The 21,212-nt window shown below is 37.5% G+C and overlaps 1 protein-coding gene across 1 annotated transcript in view; it reads left to right on the top strand.

The window, feature by feature from the left end:
- METTL15 (methyltransferase like 15) overlaps positions 1-21,212 on the top strand; it is a 227,145-nt gene that overhangs the window by 180,728 nt on the left and 25,205 nt on the right. The window contains exons 4-5 of the mRNA XM_043969597.1: positions 4,515-4,706; positions 12,300-12,478. Coding sequence (XP_043825532.1) covers positions 4,515-4,706; positions 12,300-12,478 — 371 coding nt within the window. The remainder of the gene's footprint in view (positions 1-4,514; positions 4,707-12,299; positions 12,479-21,212) is intronic.

The following is a 21,212-nucleotide window of genomic DNA, read 5'->3' as shown; positions in this document are numbered from 1 at the left end:
GTGTAAATATGAAACGAGAAAGGGAAGAAGGTTTTAAGAAAAAAGCTCTTGTATAAGACTTTAATAAAGGACTGATTGAAGTAAAACCTTTTATGATTACTGATTAAAGTAGTAACTACTTAGCCAGACATTTAGGATCAAAACTAGCTTCATTTCACATTTCCAGCTTTATCTCAACACCAGTCCTCCTTGCTTGGTCCCCGCAGTGTGTCAAATGCACTGGACTCATCACCATCCTCCAGATACTCATGTTGTCCCATTTCCTTAACTTTGATTTTGTTGTTCCCTGTTCCTAGAATGTGCTCCCCCATTTACTGCCCATCTCTCCTTGGAAATATCCTTCCTATCCTTTAAAGCCTAGCTCTCATATGATCACATCCAGCTAAGAGTGATTTCTCCTTTGTGTGATGTAATAGTACTTTACATTTTTCTTATGAACTTAACATTTGACTTCATATTATACTTACCTCTCTACATGGTACTTGTTATCCCTATTTGATTTTAAGCTTCTTGTAGGAGATATATTAATCTATAGTCCCTCTCCCCAACATCTAGCACAGTTGATTACATATGGTAGGTCATTAATAAATATGTATGTATTGTAGGGGTAAAGGAAAGGACCAGAAAGAGAGGATGTCCAATCCTTGATAATGAGTTTAAGTGAAAGGCATTCTTAAATAACTACCTAGGGTAGAGGGAATGGAAAGAGCCCTAGTTAAAGAGCCTTAGGTTCTCTTCTACTTAGTGCATGGCAGCACTTAATGCCTCCCTGGACTTTACTTTCCTTATCAGTAAAATGAGGGAAATGAGACTAGGTAGTTTTAGTTTCTCAGGCCCTTCTAGTTCTAAGTCTATGAATCCAATGATATACGACAAAGCGTCAAAGAAAAAAGTACCAATAGAGAATGGAGTTGATTTTCCCTACCATAAAAAGAAAATCTCTATGCCTGACATCACTCAGAAAAACCACTTTTAAAGTAGTTCCCCCTCCTTCCTCTTCTTCCTCCTCCTTCTCTTGCAAGAAGGCTTCTGAAAATGTGTGAGACTATATCATCATTATGAATAATTATAAACATAATAATTGGTAAATAATAGAAGGGTGACATTTTGTTATTTTAGCCTGTAATTCAAATTGTTCCCTCATTTGAAGACTTTCATTTTTCAAATGAAAACAAATATTGACTTGAAAAAAGGTAACGCATGCATCTGGTAAGTTAATCAGTTTTTTTTGGTTTTTGTTTTGTTTGGTTTTGGTTTTGGTGAGGCAATTGGGGTTAAGTGACTTGCCCAGGGTCACACAACTAGTAAGTGTTAAGTGTCTGAGGCCAGATTTGAACTCAGGTCCTCCTGAATCCAGGGCCAGTGCTCTATCCACTGCACCACCTAGCTGGCCCTAAGTTAATCAGTTTTAATGGAGAAAAATGTCTAATTCCACTTACTAATCCCTTCTAAAATCCTAAAAATTAGGTTACCACCTTACTTTTAAAATATGTGGTGGGGGGAGGGAAGAATGGGGTAGGGTAGGAAAAGCATTCTTTCAATCCTTGGGAATGATTAAATGATCCTAAAGTTTTCAGTGTGGTCAAGGAACTTAAAATATTAAGATTTCTTTTAGGATACCATCTATTCCCACTCCCTCATTTTACAGATAAGAAAACTGATGGCATTATTTGGAGCTATTTGGAGATCTCAAATAAGGAAACTGAGGCTGAGGAAGATTAGTTAACTTGCCAAAGATGCACAGCTAGTATCTGAAAACAGAATTCAAATTCAAGTCTTCCAGACTCCAAATCCAGCATTCTATCCAAGCAGGATTTGAACTCCAGAGCCAGTGCCCTTTACACCGTACTACACAAATGCTCAGAAGTTATTTTCTAAAATATACCCCAACATGGCAACAACTAGAAGCAAAGGCTGTGTCTATTGATTGGGAAATGACCAAACAAATTATGCTATAGGAATGGCATGAAATACTGTTGTTCTGTAAGAAATAACAAACATGTGGAATTCAGAGAAACATCAGAGGACTTAAACAAAGTCTAAACTAATAGTGAAATGCAGAACCAGGGAAACAACAGGCCTGACCACTGCAGTAATGTAAATGGAAACAACACCAAAAGAATGCCAAAGTTTAATTAATTATAGCAACTACTTTAATCTAGAGAATACCTCTTTCCTCTCAGTTCAGAAATAAGGAATCAAGTATAGGATTTTATGTACGTAGCCAAACAAACACAGTCAATATAGATTGGTGTTCACTATTTTTCTTTGTTACAAGGAAGAATTGAGCTGGTAGAGGGGCTCTGTAGGAGGGAAGGGATTGGGAATTGAGAAATTACTGTTGTATGGAAATAAAAAAAAAATCAGTAAAACAAAATGCTTAAAAACCCAAGCATAATATACCATAGTGAATGGGTAGACTGGTTGGTCATTGTGAACATAGGGTGTTGGAGGAGTCTTGGATACTTGGTCAATCCTAGCTTCTGTTAGTAAAATAGAAATACTTCATTTCATCTTTCTTTTTTCTTGCTTATAAAACATTCTTTTCCTTCATGCCATTCCAAAAATGTTGTGATTTCTGTAGCTATTATTAGTTGTTAAATTATCTTCACTTAGTTCCTTTAGTTTAACCTATTTTCTTATGTTTAATAAAGTTAAATACCAAGGGCTGGTAGAGTTATGAAATAAATTAATCTCTATAAAATATAACTCCAATATTAATGAAATAAATTAATCTCTATAAAATATAACTCCAATATTAATTGCATTCTATGTATAATTTTTAAAATGAATACTTGGGTAACAGGGTAGTATTAAATCAGCAGTTCTCAAGCTTTTTATTCTTCAGTACTTGTGTAGCACCCTTCTCCCTTCAAAGTCACACCCACAATTAATATAATAGTCACCATTCCTATTCAGGGTAGACTTTCTGTTTCATAACTTTACCCCTAATCTAATGAACTGGGAGTGGAAGTGAAGGAGAGGACTTAGGAAATACCAGAGACCAGCTCATTTCATTCATACTGTCTGCTCATCCTTATTTCTACCACCACTGCCTTCTTCTTTAAGCTGCATATTCTCTTTCTCCTTCTCTTTCTTTTTCTCTTTCTCTTTTTCTTAAGCCTTTCCTTACACAATCCTCCTTTGTACTCTTTCCTTGGGACTTCACCTGTTTGTTACTTTTAGTGGCTGGCCACTTTACTTCTCTTTACTCTTGTTCTTACTATGGCCTCCTCAATCAAAAATGGTGCCATTGGTATACTGTACCCATGCTTTGAGATAACTTTCCAGTAATAAGAATAGATTTGTGCCAATTCATCTATATTTTCTTGGACTTTGTTTTGTGCATTTGGCCAATAGCTCTTGACATGTTTCTGAAGTAGTTCTGTGTGTGTGTGTGTGTGTGTGTGTGTGTGTGTGTGTGTGTGTGTGATAAAGAGAGATAGAGAGAGGGAGGGGGGGAACCTTAAACTATAAATCATTTGATATCAATGCTATGTTCCAAAACCCAAATCTCATATTGAGCTTTGGGAAAACTAAAGTAGTAAATAAAGTAGCAATAACAATAATTAATAATATATATGTATAACATAATAATATAATCATAAATAATAATGATACATAAAGTACAATAAAGCAGCAAATACACAATTATGATGGATGTTAAAACATTCAGTTAAAACATATATCAAAAATGAAATTTTATTTACTTGTTTATTTAAATTAAAAGGAGATTGACATAATGTAATTCAATTCTCAGATAAAGTTCCACCAGTAAGAATCTACTGAGTACTTAATTTAGATATTTAGATGACAAGAAAATAATAAGGAAAAATCCTACAAAAATAATAAATATAACAGCTTTTCTTTAGGCTTCTGACTAATGTGTAACTAGTCCTGCTGGGGTTACTTTTGAGGATATATGGTCTTTGTTTTTTACAGTGACCTTTTTTGTACTAGATTTGTGCTAAGCTAGTGAATGTATCCTTTCAAACCTAGATGTAACTTCCCTTTCTATTTTATTGGTGTTTGGTCATTCTTCAAGGGAATACTCCACACTCTTAACCTTTAAAATGTGGCTAGGGTGGGAAGATACTCAGGATGTATTAGCTTGTTTCTTTTCTTGACTGATCAAATATTATATAGCCTTTTTTTCCTCACAATTATAAGGGAGCACTCAAATTTTATGTACTCATGCATAAAGATTAAGATAGACAAAAAGATTAAAATATTTTTTTTGCAGATTGGATATTTTCCATGACTGTTTAGATTTTGCTCTACTGGTTATATTTGATCATTTAGAAGAGTGTATTGATATTTGCTAGATTATATTACTTAATAAGTATTGATCCAAGTAGAGACAGTCCATCTATAGAGCTGAAGTAGTTTACCTCATGGACAGGCCCTTTCCACAGTTCTATGATACTTATTAGAATGAGTCCATTGACGGCGTAAGAAAGGAAATGCTTTATTATTAACAGAACTCTTTCTCTGGGTCTATGGTTTCTTTTCAGAAGGCAGATTCAAGCTTTGCTAGGCCAGTTTAGCCAAGCTGAGGCCATGTTAATGAAAGCTGGAGTACAGCCCGGGACTGTTGATGGAGTTCTTCTAGATCTCGGGTGTTCCTCCATGCAACTTGATACTCCTGAAAGAGGTTTTTCCCTTCGTAAGGACGGCCCCTTGGACATGAGGATGGATGGTGGCAGGTGAGTATTGATAAAACACTTCTTCTCACAACAAGAAATCAATTTCTCAACAACACTCTGAATTTAATTTCCTTTTTAGACTGCAGAATTCCCATCACACACCCACACCTAAAACTGCACATACATAATAAATCAGCTTTGGGATTTTTTTTTTTTTTTGCCCATTATAGACTTCTGTGTTTCTCTGTATTTTGGTTTTTGGTCTTTAGATTTAAAGTAATAGTTTTCTAAAATGAATATTCTTAAATTTTTTAATAAAACAAAAAACCTATTTCTTACTATCACAAACTTAAGAAGGGATTGACCTTCCTAACTTTATCATTGCAGCTACAATAGCCAAAATGAAGTTTTAAATACATAAAATCTTATTTTATGATATTGGCAATAGTAGAGATGAAATTGATACTGTTGAGCTCAGCTAAATATTAGTCTTACTTTGTTTCCAATGTAACTCTTGGTGGGGGTGGGGGTGGGGGAGGGGAGGAACGGGGTGCTTCTATACTACTTGGTGTTTTGTTGTATCAACAAGGTTGGGAATCCAGTTTGAGGAGAGGGAAAGCATTAAGACCTGGAGAGTAAAGGAAAGGCTTTCCATAGGAGAGAAAGATCTAAATTCTCAGAGGCGCACTTGAGGCAGTGCCTAGGCCAGGAGTGGGGGTGTCCTGCGCAGAAGTGCACAGGTCACAGATGAAGAGAAAAACAGAGTTTATGTGTAAATCTGGAAACCTGTCTGGAGCCATAGCCTTCGAGTCTAGCTGAGGGCTTCATATTTGATCATAGAGAAGGGAGAGGGAACGAGCATTCCCATTGTAGGGCCAGTGCCCGCTATGTACCAGGCCCTGTGCCAGGAGCTTTACAAGTGTTATCTCATCTGATCCTCACAACAGCCCTGGGAGGGAGGTGCTATGATTATTCCAGTTTTACAGTCGAGGAGACTGGGGCAATGAGAAGCTAAGTGGCTCTCCCGGAGTTACATGCTAGTAACTGAAGCTGTATTAGAAGTGAGGTCTTCCTCACTCCAGACTTAGCTCTCTACTCACTGCCCCAGCAGTTGTTCAGTCAGTCCGTGGTGTCTGACTCTGTGACTCTCTGGACCATCCTTGCGGGTTTTCTTGGCACAGACTGTGGTGGTTTGCTATATCCTTCTCCATTAGATTAAGGGAAACAGAGGTAAAGGATCACATGGCTAGGAAGCATTGCACCAGCTCCTCTAGGGAATAGGGAGACACTAAGACTTCTTGACTAGAGAAGCAGCATAGCTCATAAGATTATGGATCTCGAGCTGGAAGTGGCTTGCGAGGCTAATTCTATATCCTCCTTTTACATGGGGTCCCTGAGGCCCAAAGACAGTCAAATGATTTTCCCAAGGTCATTGAGGTGCTAGTTCTAGAGCAGACTTCCACCCTAGTCTTGTAACGGTAGAGCAGTGTACTGTTTAGTCCCACGTATTAGACATGTGCCCCAAGGAGCTTCTTTTGTCAGCCATGTGGAGGATGGACTAGCAAGGGGGAGAAGGAGAGCTGGGTTGCATTGAGGGGCCTACGGGGATGAGGGATTGATGCAGACTGAAGGCAGCAGAAGCAGGACAACAGTGCTATGCAAACAAACAGCTTTGAGAGCTGTGGGACTCTGACCAATGCAGTAGCCATTCACGACTGCAAGAGGACAGTAGTCTAGGTGGGAAGGCCTGACCTGGTGAGGAGAACAGAGGTAAGAAGTGTACAGGTAGCAGAATCAGCAAGACTTGCCAAGTTCATCTGAGGAAGCTGAGGGAGGGGGAAGAGTCAGCATGAACTGCAGGGTTATGAAGCTGGAAGACAGAAAGGAGAGCAGTTTCCTTGACAATAGGGAGATGAAGAGAGACGTTTGATTTAGAAAAATCAATTCTGCTTTGAACATATTGAAATCAAAATGCTTTTGAGATATCTAGGCAGATGTGTCTAAGAGGCAGTTATTGATAATGGATCACACTCAGGAGAGGTACTAGAGCCTAATATAGGGCTGTGGGAGTCAGCTAATAATGAGAACTGATGAGTTTGTTGAGAGAGAGTATAAAGGGAGAAGAGAAGCCATCCTAGAATAGAAACTTGAGAGGGTCTCCCACAGTCAGGCCAGCAGGACATGGGACAGGATTTTCTTCCTTTTTTTTTTTCTTGTAAAATTAAAGAGATTTATTTAGAATTTTTATTTTCCCAAATTACAGGTAAAAAAATTTTAACATCAGTTTTTTAAAACTTTGTGTTCCAAATTCTCTTCCTCCCTTTATCCCCAACCCCACCTCCCGCCCTGAAGAACTCAAGCAATTCAATATAAGTTATATATGAGTGGTCATGCAAAACATTTCCACATTAGCCAGATTGTGAAAGAAAACAGACAAAAACAAAACTTCAGATAAAGTAACTAACAAAAAAAAATATGCTTCATTCTGTATTCAGATACCATCAGTTCTCTCTATAGATGGATTACATTTTTCATAAGTCCTTCAGAGTTGTCTAGGATCATTGTATTGCTGAAAATAACTAAGTCATTCACAGCAAACCATTTTACAATATTACTGTTATTTTGTATACAGTACATTTCACTTTGCATCAGCTCATGTAGGACTTTTCAGGTTTTTCTGATAGCATCCTGCTCATCATTTTTTTTTAGTAAACTACATTTATATAGTACTTTAAAGAGAGATTTCCTTACAATAAACCCATGAGGTTGATTATTGCAACAACAGTAAAAGATAGTATTTATATAGTACCTCATACCTGACAGAATTTTCTTCACAATATCCAGGCAAAGTAAGTACCATATATTTTATCATTATCATCAGACCTCAGTTCTCAAACAGATAATAACTGAGTCAAATTTGTTAAAAAGAGAGCCATTCCCCAATTGATAGATGATCAAAAGATGTGAAGTTTTCAGATGAAATAATCAAAGCCACCTATAGCCACATGAAAAAATGTTCTGACTCACTATTGATTAGAGAGATTCAGGTCAAAATAATTCTGGGTACTACATCACACCGATTGGATTGGATAATAGAACAGCAGAGGAAAATGACAAATGTTGTGGGGGATATGGGGAAAATGAGACATTAATACACTCTTGGTAAAGCTGTAAACTGATTCAAACATTCTGTATAACAATTTGGAACTATGGCCAAAGGACTATAAAACCATGCATACTCTTCAACTTAGCAATACCACTACTAGGTTGTTACCCTAAAAGAGATTTTTTTAAAAAGTTTAATTCAAAATTGGGGTGATGTCCATCAATTGGGGAATGACTGAACAAATTGTGGGATGAAATTAGAATGGAACACTGTTGTGCTGTAAGAAATTATGAGCAGTATGCTATCAGAAGGACTTATGAAAATGCAGTCCGTCTACAGAGAAAAAACTGATGGCATTGAAGTATATGACTGCACATGTATAACATATTGAATTGCTTGAATTCTAAAGGAGGGATGGGCAGGGAGGGAGTAAGAGAATTTGGAACACAGAGTTTTAAAAAATCAATGTGAAAATTTGTTTTTACATGTAACTTGGGGAAAATTCTAAGTAAATAAAAATTTATAATAAAAAATCAGTCATCATCAATCAATCATCATCATCAATCAATCAGTCTTCCTCCTCATCAATAAATCCTCATCTTCATCCAATCATCATCAACGGGACAGGATTTTTGAAGGAGATTGAGAAGAAACTAACAAATCAAGAGTGTCATGTCATGAAAGCCAAGTTTACTTTTGAATGTTGTAGACCATTTTCTCACAGGTTGTTAAATGGGACATTTTGTCATTATTTTCATTCTGTAGCTTTAGGTGTCCATGAACATTATCATAAGAGAATATTTACGAGTAATAGTAATGTTCAGTGATTTCAAGTTTGTGAACCTAGGTGCCTAGAAGGATATTGGTACCCTCAGCACAAATAGGAAAGTTGAAAGATGGGTGAGTTGGTGGAGAAAATAGTGAGTTCCAATTTGAATGTGTTGAATTTAACATGTCTTGGAAACATCCATTTGGGAATTTCCAATAGGAACTTAATGATATAGGACTGGAAATGTGAAGAATGTGACAGGGAATATAAGGAGGAACTTTAAAAAAAATTCCTCTGAAGAATAAACCCCTGAGTGACTGACTAATGGGAAAATACCAATATCTTCTCGTGTTTGGAAATCGAGATTGTTGTGCAGTGATAACAAAGTGATGGCCAGCAAATTTTTGCTTTTCACTTGTGCAAGAGGCTTCAAGCCCTCTGCCATATGATAAGGAAAATTTAACTCCTAGTTACCTTTAATGACTTGTCAACTTCAGATGAAAGAGTAATGTGAAAGCAGAGGAATATGGCGGGCTCATGATGTTCATGACTGTAATTCTTTGAAGCAGGCAAGGTTAAGAGCTTATATAAATAAGATTTCAGTACATCAGAAGGGAAAGTTCTAAGAAGGAAAAAAGATCACACAGATAAATTTTTGGCACTTCTGTAAAGAGTCCTGCTTTGACCTACCTAGTAAACAATAGAGAAACTCCTGTAAAAGTCTGTCTATATAGGTTCTCTTCATTTTCCCAAATTTCATTCACTTCTTTTGAAGCATGGCTTCTGACTCCACCACTCAACTGAAATTACTATCTGCAAGACTATATTATCTCTTAATTTCCAAATCCAGTACTTTGTTTGAGCTCTTCATGCTTCTTGAACTCTCTGCAATATTCTACAGTCTTGACAGGGGCAGCTAGGTGGCACAGTGGATAGAGCACTGGCCCTGGAGTCAGGAGGATCTGAGTTCAAATCCAGCCTCAGAAACTTGACACTTACTAGCTGTGTGACCCTGGGCAAGTCACTTAACCCCAATTGCCTTAAACATCCTGGGCTATCTCCAGTCGTCCTGATGTATATCTTGCCACTGGACCCAGATGGCTCTAGAGGAGAGAGTGAGGTGGGTGACTTTGCATAGTCCTCTCTAACTTAAATTCAATTCACTGCTAGTCATGACCTCACTTCTTGATGTCATGGTCCTCTTTGAGAAGGAAGGGCAAATCACAATAACAACAATAATGTTGACAACAAGCCATGACTTTTGGATAATCTCTCCTACCTGGGTTTTTGTGACACTGTTCTCTGTTAGGCCAGATAGTTCTCCTACTTATCTGGTTGCCTCTCCTACTCAGTTTCCTCTGCTGGACCATCGTTCATATCTTTTACCCTATGGGTGGACTCTTCCCAGGGTCCTCTTCCTTTTTCACTCTTGGTGAATTTTATCAGCTTCCATGGGGTTCAGTTATAACCTATAACCAAATGACTCTTAAATCTATATATCCAGCCATCATCTCTCCCCCCAACCCCCATCTTTACCAGTTGTATCCTGTGTATTTCCATTTGAATGTCCCAAAGGTATTTCAAATTCAATATGGCCAAAATAGGTCCCATTATCTTCCCCGCTAGACCTGCTCCTTTTCTTATCTTCCTATTTCAATGAACTTCTAGTGACCCAGGCTTTTAACCTTGAAGTAATCCTCAACTCTTCATCTGCCATATCAAATGAATTAACAATTTGTATCAGCTCTACCATCCACCACAACATTTATACATTCATGATACAAATTTAGGCTGTCACCACCTCTATCTTGGACTATAATAGTAGCCTCCTTCCATCCTCTCCTCTCTCAAATCCATCCCTCCTGCCCCCAAACAATTCCCAGAACACAGGTCTGCTCATGTTATTCCACTATGAAATAAGATTTAGCAGCTCCCTGTTGCCTTTTGTACAAAACACAGAATACTTTTTGGCATTTAAAATTATTCAGAGTACAGCTGTTATCTTTCCAAATTGCTTTCACCTTACTCCCCATCATGCCCACCAGGTTCCAGACTAGTACACCATTTTTTTCCATACACCACATTTCATTTAACCCTTTGTACCCTTACCCAGACTGTATCCCGTGTCTGGAATGCTCTCCCTCCTCAGCTCTGTCTCTTAAAACCCCTAGCTCCTGTCTAGGTTCAAGTCAGATGGACAGACCTCTGGACTTAAAGATATTTCAAAAGACCTAGAATTGACTCCTGCCTCATGTGCTTACTAGCCGTGTGACGCTGGGGAAATCCCATAACCATTCTAAACCTCAGTCACCTTATAAAGTGGGGCTAGTAACAGTGACTTTCTCACCAACTACTGTGAAATGCCAGTAAGATAACATATATGAATTGCTTTCACTTTAAAGTAATGGATGTTGACTGTTATCTTCCATAGTTTATTCATAGTACCTTCATTACCAGAGGTACCTCTGTAATGAACTCACATTTATTTTGTAAATATTTTGTTTTCTTATCTGTGTACATGTTGTTTCCCTCCCAGGAGAATCTACACCTTTGAAGAAGGTATTACTTCATTTTTCTTTGTGTGTTCCTAGTATCTAGAACAGTACCTGGTACTTAGTAAGCGTGTAATGAATGACAAATTAGCTAACACATCCCAATAAGAACCCAAGTCATGTCTCAGTCCCCCTCAGGGTTTCATGGCCCATTTCTGTAGCATATTAACTAAGATGTTCTAAAACATCGATGTTCTTTTTTCCTCAACTATACTAATTTCCTCTTAATTTTAGTTGAAAAATGGTATTTCCTTATTTTTAGCATTGTAAATCTCCAGCCATGCTGAGAACTGTTGGTTGGTTGCATCTTGCTTTTGTTAGTTGAATCAATCCTTGTAATTTGTTTTGTACCTATTTTTTCTATAGTCATATATGTATGTATGCATTTGTGTATATGTGTATATATATATATATATATATATGTCTCTGTGTGTGTGTATACATTTGTATATGTGTATATATATCCACCATGTATGTAGGTAGGTAGGTAGGTAGGTAGATGTTGTTTCCTTCAGTAAAATGGGAGCTGCTTGATGGGAGAGACTGTCCTCTTTATCTTTGTATTCCCAACAACTAGCATAGAAGCCAGACCATACATAAGAGGTGTTTGATAAATACTTGTTGATTGATTTAGTGTTTCACTTTTGTGTAACTCTTTTTAGTTCAGAATATTCTTTGGTGGTAAATGACATCATTGTCATTGTGGTTCTTCAACAAGTTCTCATGAGAGAAACTGACCAGTTGCATCATTTTTTAGGCTCTTTCAGAATTTGTATTGCAGCACCACTTATAAAGCAGCAAATCCATTTTCTTATCCCCAGTGCAGTCATTTTATTCCTCTCTAGATTCTGATATTTCTGGCAGCTCCTATACCTGCCAAACTAAAAACATTATTCAGGATGACTGACAATATAGATACAATGTGGAATTATAAAGACCCTAAATATTTCCCACTGTTTCAGGCTAGAGAAACTCCATTAATATAATTTTCTTATATGTATTAAAATTGTTTTAATTTTATTTTTTATATTTTAATTTTGTGTTTTTATATACTTGTTAATGTTATAAATGGGACCACTTGATATAGTGATAAGGGATGTTAAAGGGAACATCTTTCCCATTTGTACAAAATTCACTCATAGCCTGTGTATCTCAATGCTCTGAAGCTTCACCTCTTGTCAATGAAGGCTGACGTCAGTGAAGTAATTGGCTCTTCTTGTGCGTAGGTACCCTGACATGCCCACTGCTGCTGATGTTGTGAATGCCTTAGATCAACAGGCACTCGCGTTGATCCTGAAAACATACGGGGAAGAGAAGTATGCCAAGAAAATCGCTTCAGCAATCGTTCAGGCACGCAGCATCTACCCCATCACCAGAACCCATCAGCTTGCCAGCATTGTTGCAGGTATCCTCATTAATTCCAAACAGTCTGAGAGAGGAGGAAAAAAAAAATATATTAATTCCCCAAACTCCCAGAGGGATCTATTTGTTCCTGAAATCATGTAGGATCTAATTCTGCCTCTCCTTCTCTGATGTCAGCTTTATTTTTGTTTTGTAAGCTCCCTTTTTTTTTTCTATCACTGTAGTTTTCTGATTAGTTTAATAATAGATTTTATATGAAGTGATTTATCATTGGTGCCTACCAAGGTGTGGAACATAGAATGACAAGAGCAGAGGGAATTCTTGATCCATTCCCAGAGTTGATAAGCATCCAGTATCAGATATGACATAGCCTTCCTTAGTTTTCAGATTTCTGCATTTTAATATTTTGGGGAAAGTAACATTGCATTGCCCAGCTCCTAAAATAAAATCGAGTGACTCACACCTCTATTCTAAACGACCAGCTAACAAAGGGTATGTGATGTATAGGTTATTTCACTTTGTGAATGCTAACTAAATCAGCCTGAGGGCTTTATCGAAGCATTTCATCTCTTCTCCTGCTCCCCATCAGGAACCTCCTGAACCAAAGTCTAGCCAGGAGGTGCTTTATTATCATCTCCCTTTTTGAAGCCGAAGTTGTTTCCCAGCCATGTCCCGTGATGAAAGTTTTCCAAGGCAAAAAATGCCTCTGTTGTAGCGACTTCATGCCAGTGGGGAACGAAGAGCTTTTGTAGGAACTCTGAAACCTTGCAGTTGCCATTTGTAGGAGTCAGCAAACTATCCAACCAAACTGTATTATGGTCTCTTTTCATTGGCACATCCTAAGTTTCCTAAAGAACTAAAAAACTTAAGAAGGTATATTTGAGTTGTTTATAAATGGAACTTGAGATTGGCTGCCTCTACCTTTGAATTACTCATCATTTAGGAAACTTAACTTAATTTTAATTTCAACCAGATCATTAAAATGTAGAGATAATTTAGAAGTTTTTTGACATAATTTAATAAGATCGTGTTCCAAATAATCATGATGATTGTAGCTTACAACAATAAAAATAATTTACGACACCTTTCATTTTTTAAGCCCCACATCTCATGCTTCTTCTTGCTTAACATGGAGATTATTTTTAGACAAGTAAGTCTTGTGGGCTATGTGCATATCAGCTATTCCATGGTGTCGTTCCTAAGAAGTGTTTACTTAAATGTGCCTGCATAAAGTCAGCCTCAGTTCTGAGTATCTTTCTTTCTTCCCACTCCATTCCCACTGACCTTATCCTACTCAGGTCCTTTCTATCATTCTTCAACAAGCTGTATATTGTTCTCTCTTCTGTCTCAGAAAGAGATATAACCAAAAGTCAAGTGTTTGCCCCATAAGAAAAACACAATATTTCATAGGTAGAAAACATAAGATCACATAGTCCTTGGGCACTAAGGAGGATATATCTTTATTTCTTCTCTGTGTCTATCCCCAGGGCTTAGCACACTGCTTTGAATATAGTTAGTGATTAATAAAATTTTTTGACTTGATTTTAAATGATAAAAATATAAAATGTTAAAAGTATAAGGGACCTTAGAGATTGTATACTTCATTCCCTTCATTTTATAGATAAAGAAACAAACTCAGAGAAACTGCCTTTCTCAAGGTCATATATTTAATTAGTGACAGAGTAAAACTAGGCTTGAAAGCAGAAACTCAGGAATTCTAAGCTTGGCTGCTAACTTGTCCTTGAGAAATAATTTGACCTCTCCACTTATATTCCTCACCTGAAAACCAGAGAAAATAAAACTTGTAGTATGTCATAGAAGTTATTTATTTTGATATTTGTGTGTATATATTGTGTTATATTTTATATTGGCATAATATATATATTATATACTTATTGATATATATTACCATATATTGAAAATGGAAAATTGTTTAGCATCTACAAGAATACAATGTGAAGCATATTCACTAGAGTCCTACTTTTATGACATGGGAATAGCCCAGGCCTTTCAGGGGCTGTGCCATCCTCGCTAACATCCTACTCTGAAGACCTTTTGGTACATGGGGATGTGCCTGGCCATTCAGGGATGGTACCAGGGGATCACAGTCTCTGCAGATCCCATGAGGTAAGCCAGAAAAGCTTCCCCAGGGGCATGTCCCCAGAGGTGGACCACATGATTCCCACTGGAACTCCAGCTCAGCTGTGTTTTGAGAACTTCATCACCAGATTGACTGCAAAGTAATTAATTTTTCAGTCATAGCAACTTTCAAAGGACACCTGCCAAATTACCTGGTTAAGGTCTTTGTGGGGAAGACTTTCCATCTGGATGGGATGAGAGATGCTCAGAGTATATCAGTCATGTGAAGGTAGAAAAAGAGCCCTTAAACATGTTGAAGAAGAATTTCCATATGAACCCAGCTAGCATGCCACCTCCAGAAATCCTAATCACAGCTGGCATCTTTCTAGTATATTGCAAGGTCCTTTATATTCAGAATTTCATTGGACCCTCTAGACACCTGTAAAAAATGCAGATAAACATAAGGAGGCTGTTTCTATGCTCTAGCACCAATCCATACTTTTGTGACTGGATGATTTGTAGGTGAGAGATTCTACAGAAAGAGAAAGAACATATAATTACAAGGTCCTGCTCATTTATAAGTGTTTTTCACAAATATGCTAGTTATGTGGGGCAGCAGTATTCAAATACTTGTCCTGCTCTATGTGCCCAGCATTGTGCTAAGTATGAAAGATACAGAGGAAGAGAGGGAAGCAAGGTGGTACAGTGGATAAAGCACCGGCCTTGGATTCAGGAGGATTGGAGTTCAAATCCATCCTCAGACACTTGACACTTACTAGCTGTGTGACCCTGGGCAAGTCACTTAACCCTCATTGCCCCGCCCAAAAAAAAAATTAAATTAAAAAAATACAAAGGCAGAAGCGAAACCAACCATTCACTCAGGGAGAACACTAGGGAATTGTGGGAGGGAGCAAGGGCAGCAGCAGCTGGAGGGACTATGACAGGCTTCAGAGAGGGAGAAGGGAGGAAGAGGGTACCTCGGCTAGTTCTAAAAATAAAATGAATATCTGCTCCTCGCCCTTCCATAGTGATTTTACAAACCCTTGGCATTTGTGAAATACTGTTACATTAGGGGGCAGCTAGGTGGTGCAGTGGATAAAGCACCAGCCCTGGATTCAGGAGGACCTGAGTTCAGACACTTGACACTTACTAGCTGTGTGACCCTGGACAAGTCACTTAACTCTCACTGCCCCGCACCCCCCCAAAAAAGAGAGAAAAAGAAAAAAAAGAAATACTATTACATTAAAATTGAGTAAGACAAATGGGAAGCTGCATAGTACAGTGGAAAGGTGACTGCATATGGATTTAGAAGACCTGAGTTCAGATATCTGCTTGTTCACTCGTTACCTGTGTAACCTTGTATAAATCACTTAACCTTCCTTTTCATTTCCATCCTTTGGAGTACCTGCTTTCTTTAATGCTCATTCAGTTCCTCTTCTTTAAAAAGGCCATTTCTGATGCCCCCAGGTGTTAGTGCCTTTAGTTTTTCTCTGCTTCAAATGTCCACCTGCTAAAAGGGGAGGGCCCCCTTTAGCCTTTGTCAATGTGTCCCTCAATTTCTTTTTTCTCTCTTTTCATTCCCTTTACTTTGTTAGTCATAAGTATCTGTAATGTTATTGCTTCATATAAGGAAACAATGTTTCTTCATAAAGCACAGGGGGGAGTGTGAGAATCAGAGCACCACCACTCTGCTGAGAAAGACATTGTGAGAACCAGGGCAGCTCCACCTGAGGAGAAAGCATGAGGTGACCTTTCTTAGATTTTGAAGGTCAGATTGGCATCCAGAAGTTATGTCTACTGCCTGTAAGTCATGTAAATCAATGGACCAGCCAATTAGCTTGGAGCTGTGCGTGTAGACTGCCCTCTTCAGTTCGACAGGGGGTTTCCAGTAGAACTGTAGGAATTCAGTCTCTTGTTTAGCTAGGTGAAGGCGGATTTTCCTCTCTCTCTTTTCTGACCCCTAATATACTTTAATAAATGCTTAATGCCCAAAGACTGGTGCTAAAGCTTCTAATTTAAGGCGACCACACATTAGACTTTTAGACATCACAGTTAGATTTTTTTCAGCTTCACACCTCCCTAACCTACCTGGTATGCACTTCACAAAGATTTTGCATTTACTTGTCTTGTCATTTTTTCTCAGTTATAAGTTTCTTGAGTACATACAGTTTTTAAAAATTTGTAGTCCTTTAAATCTTCAGCCCTAGCTTAGTTTTAGGCACATAGTAGGCAGGTAATAAATCCATGTTGAATGAATAACTAAAAGAATGAATTAACATATGTTTCCTATATCTCCCATTGCATAACAAGCATAATTAATGTTTATTGAATTAAATGTTCTATAATTATCTCCTTTTTTAATTCTTGGGTATACAATAGGGAAAATTCCTTAGCACTTATGTGGTTTTATGTCAAGGTATCATAGACCTATGATTTCATTTTTCTTGTGAACTTCTTCCACTTAGCAAATCACAACCCATTTCTGTATCTGACAGCTTTAGAGGTTGTTTGTGTGACTTGCCCTGGGTGACAGGCAGTAAATATCAGAGGCAGGATTTCAACCCTAGTATTCCTGACTTCATGACCAACACTCTCTCCACCCTACCTGCTGCCTCTCAGTGTGTCTTTACCATCTGAGGATGCCCCTCATAAGAAAGAGGTTGTCTCCTGCTTTCAGGATCCTGCAGACAGTAGCAGCATCATTAACCAGGTGAAGCAGAGAAGGGGAACATGAGGGAACTGAAGGCAGTTCAGTTTACTCTAGGGGTTCTGGAGAGATAGTGATTATCTTAAACCCTGAATTGGGATAATTTCTCAAAAGTGATTTTCAAGTTCCAGATTTAGGCCTTCTCCCAAACTTCTGCTTCAGAGCCTCACAGTGATGTCGAGGTCAGCCACAGTTCTCATCATCTGGCCAGCAGAGTACACATGCCAGCATGTTCTACCCAACTGGACAACCTGTCAATACAGTCCTACTCATAGAGGGAGACTGTATCTGCTATCCCAGGTCAAGTACCAAGAGGCTCATAATAAGAAGGTTAGTCACGAGATGGAATTTTTATCCAGTAATGTAGAAAATAGGTCAAAGCACAGAATATCCTTATTCTGCTTTTGCAATGATGGTGGTCAAAATGCAGGAAAAAGTGAAGAGGATGGTAAGAGTCAAGCAATTCTTAGACCATCCACAGAAATTACTTTAACTCCCGTCATTCTGAATATATGGTAGACAGTGAAAGCAGAAGACACAGAGAACTTGAAGTTAATTGAAAAGACAGACTGCAGTACCTTCTTAAAAAGCTATTGAAGGAAAAGCATCAGGAAGTGTCAGGATATTAAGGGCAAAACAGGGAAATGAGCCTTCCTAGAACTTGGTGGGAGACCAAGCTAAATCAGGTCTTCATGAAAGCAGTTGTAGAGTAAACTGGAAAGATAACAAATAGATGTGAAATGAAGCAGATTTGCTAGTATTTCTATAACAGTCTGTTCTCAATGATGATTATAGAAGAAACAATGTTTGTCACCCGTAGGTACTCAGATATATGAGAAAGGACCATTAAAACATGGGTGAAGATGAAGATAGAGCAAGTAGCTAGTTATGATTATTTATGTAGAGGCAAAATCTCTGAGGACAAGAGGCTTTTTTAAGGAATTCTGATATTGGTGTTAGTCGTCCTTACATTAGGGAATAATTTTTAAAATATCCATAAAAAGCTACCTTTTTAAATACTAACATTCTCCCTTTTGTGAATTATGGCACATTTGGTCTTTTTAAGGAAGTTGTTGATTTAAAAAACTTGGAAATGGATAAAAGTAAACTTATATGACTCATCATTTCTTAAAAGACACATAACTTCATAATTTCAGAATACTCTAAATTGCAAGTGACTTAAAAGACAATAGAAAAATACGTAATGGGTATTAAGTAGGATGCAGTGTTTTATCAGCTTACATGTACCTAAGGCATGCTATAAGAGATGTCATCAGGAATCAGAATGACTGGAAAATGCCTGTTGTATAGCATGCTTTAAAGGTGGGCTAGGTACAGTCCTGGAGTTAAAACTCTGCCCCAGATTCCTGCTAGCTGGGTGACCGTAAGCAAATTGATTACTCTTTTTCAGTCTCAGTGGCCTCATCTGAAATATGATCATAAGAATGCCACTCTCAAGGTTGTTATGAGGATCAGATAAGAAAATGTACATAGAATATTTTTCCAACTAGCTGTGTGTGCCAAAATTGGATATACGGAGCATTAATCTCCCCCTTTAACTTTCCCTTTTATATATACCTCCCAGGCCAATAAGAAAAGGAGCCTCTGAGCTTTAGCTCATAAAGGATCAGGTTTTATTCCTTGGGAATTAATTAGACCACAAAGGTGAAACCAATTAGGGAAATAAGGAAGTAGAAATACAGATGAATAATCTTAGCTCTAAGATTAGTCTATTCGATCCCAGAGATTAAGCTGGTTCAAAGGAATTTAGGATTTTCCTTTATAAAACTCACCAAATCCCAAATTGCCCGCCAGGCCAAGAACCAGCACGCCCAAGACCGAACACGAAGCCCATGAGCCGAGCACCACCAGAGACTGCTCTCTAGGCTGAAAGAGCGTGACCTTTTTGAACACCCCACCCACCGGAAGTTGCCTTGCCTTCTGGTGGAGTGTTCCTCCCACAAAAGGGGAGATCTGGCATTTTTTTCTCCCCAAAAGGGGAGGTCCTTCAAAAGCTGCTTAGTAGCATGCGCAGTGTCAGGGTGGGCCAGGTGTGACCCCCCCTCCCAAATGATTCAGCTAAATTTTTCAATATTACTCTTTACCACAAATAATTTTTACCACATAGCTTTAAGCTATTATAAATGTTGGCTATTGGTGTACCAGTGGGACAGGCCACATGCTCCATAGATAGCCACAGAATTTTGAAAGAACTAGATAAAGGCCCTCTATACATTGGCTACATCCTCTTTAGAGGATTTTTGAAAAGATGGATGAGAATTTCCCAGGATGAAAAGGTGTGAATTGTTGGGATCTGCAGCATCAAAAAGAACCATTACAGTTTGATTAGGTTTTGCTTGGCAATAGCTGGTTAATTCTGAGTCCTATCAATCTTGACATTTATACTGTGAATAAAATCAGAAGACAAAAGCAAATTGTAGCTAAATGATTGGATGGCTCACAACTCTCTCTTTGGTGAGAGAAATAATGGAATTGGTGGAGTTGGTGTTAGTATGCATTCCAAAGCAACAAAAAACACAGGTTTATAACTTAATTATTCATCTTGTATTACAATACTTATGGTAAGCATTTGCAAAAAAGACCACCAGGATGATCAAAGGAACTTATGTTCCACCATCTACTGAAAAGGAGTAGAAGGAAAAGAAATGCTACAAAGGATTCAGTAAGACTTTCTATCTAAACAGCCTATTAGGATGTATCCAAAGCAGTTCTGAGGGGAAAATGTAGAGCCCAAAACACTTTGATCAGTAAAAAAGAGAGAGAGGATAAATTAGTCATAAAGATATAATAAACTAGAAAAACAGTAAATTTTAAAGCCTCAACTAAACACAAAAATAGAAAATCTATAATAAATCCAACAAGAGGTGAATAAGAATAAAAGTGAAAACATCTATTAAACTGATAAATACAAAAAAAAAAGAAGCTGGTTTAAAAGAAATAGAAAAGCCATTAGCTAGTCTGCTTAAAAAAAGAGAGAGAGAAAGGAAAATCAAAATACCCATATTAAAAAAAATTCAAGAGGGAGTCACAACAAATGAAAAGGAAAAAGGATCATTGGATTATAGTTTTGGAACTGGCCATCTGGGCTAACTCCCAGAGATGAAGAAACTGAGGGTTAGAAATGTTAAATGATTTGCCCAAAGTGACGTAGGTACTAATTGGCAGAGCTCAGATTTAAACCCCTATTTTCTGACTCAATCTAGGGCTCTTTGAATTCCACCATGTTGACTCCAAAATTATTAGAAACATCTTCCCTGACTATATGTAAAAAAAAACCTGAACATTTAAATGAAATGGACAAATATTTAAAAATAGATAGATAAATGAAAGAAATTGAGCAAATGTTTATGAAATATAAGATTCCAAGAATAATAGAATAAGAAATAGAGAATTTAAATAAACCATTTTTTTAAATTGAACTAGCCATTCATGAAATTCAAAAGAAAACAACCATTAGACTTGATGGCTTTACAAGTCAATTCAAAAATAATTCTATTAGTACATAAAATTGTTTGAAACACTAGAAGAAAAAGAATACTATCAAATAACTATGATGAGTCAGAAATTATCTTGATACCTAGAGTGGCGGAAGAAACAAAGAGACAAAGTAGAGTGCAATATTCCTAATGAATAGCAATATAAAAAAATTAAGTAAAAGATTTATCAAAGTGGCAACACCAGCACATCAAAAAGGTTGCACATTGTGATCAGATATAGCCTGTATACTGGGAATGCAAAATTGGTTCAACATTAGGAAAACTATAGACATCATAGACCATATTAATAACAGAAACAATAAAAATCTCGTGATTATTACAATAGAGAAAAGGCTTTGACAACATACAGCATCCATTTATGCTAAAAAAAAATCCATAGGAATTAATGTACCTTTCTTTAATATGGTAAATAAAATTGATCTAAAACCTTGTTCCAGCATTATTTCTAAAGGAGATAAACGAGAGGCCTTTCC

This window comes from Dromiciops gliroides, chromosome 6 (assembly GCF_019393635.1).
Source record: "Dromiciops gliroides isolate mDroGli1 chromosome 6, mDroGli1.pri, whole genome shotgun sequence".
Classification (NCBI taxonomy): domain Eukaryota; kingdom Metazoa; phylum Chordata; class Mammalia; order Microbiotheria; family Microbiotheriidae; genus Dromiciops; species Dromiciops gliroides.
This window is presented reverse-complemented; position numbering and strand designations above follow the sequence as displayed.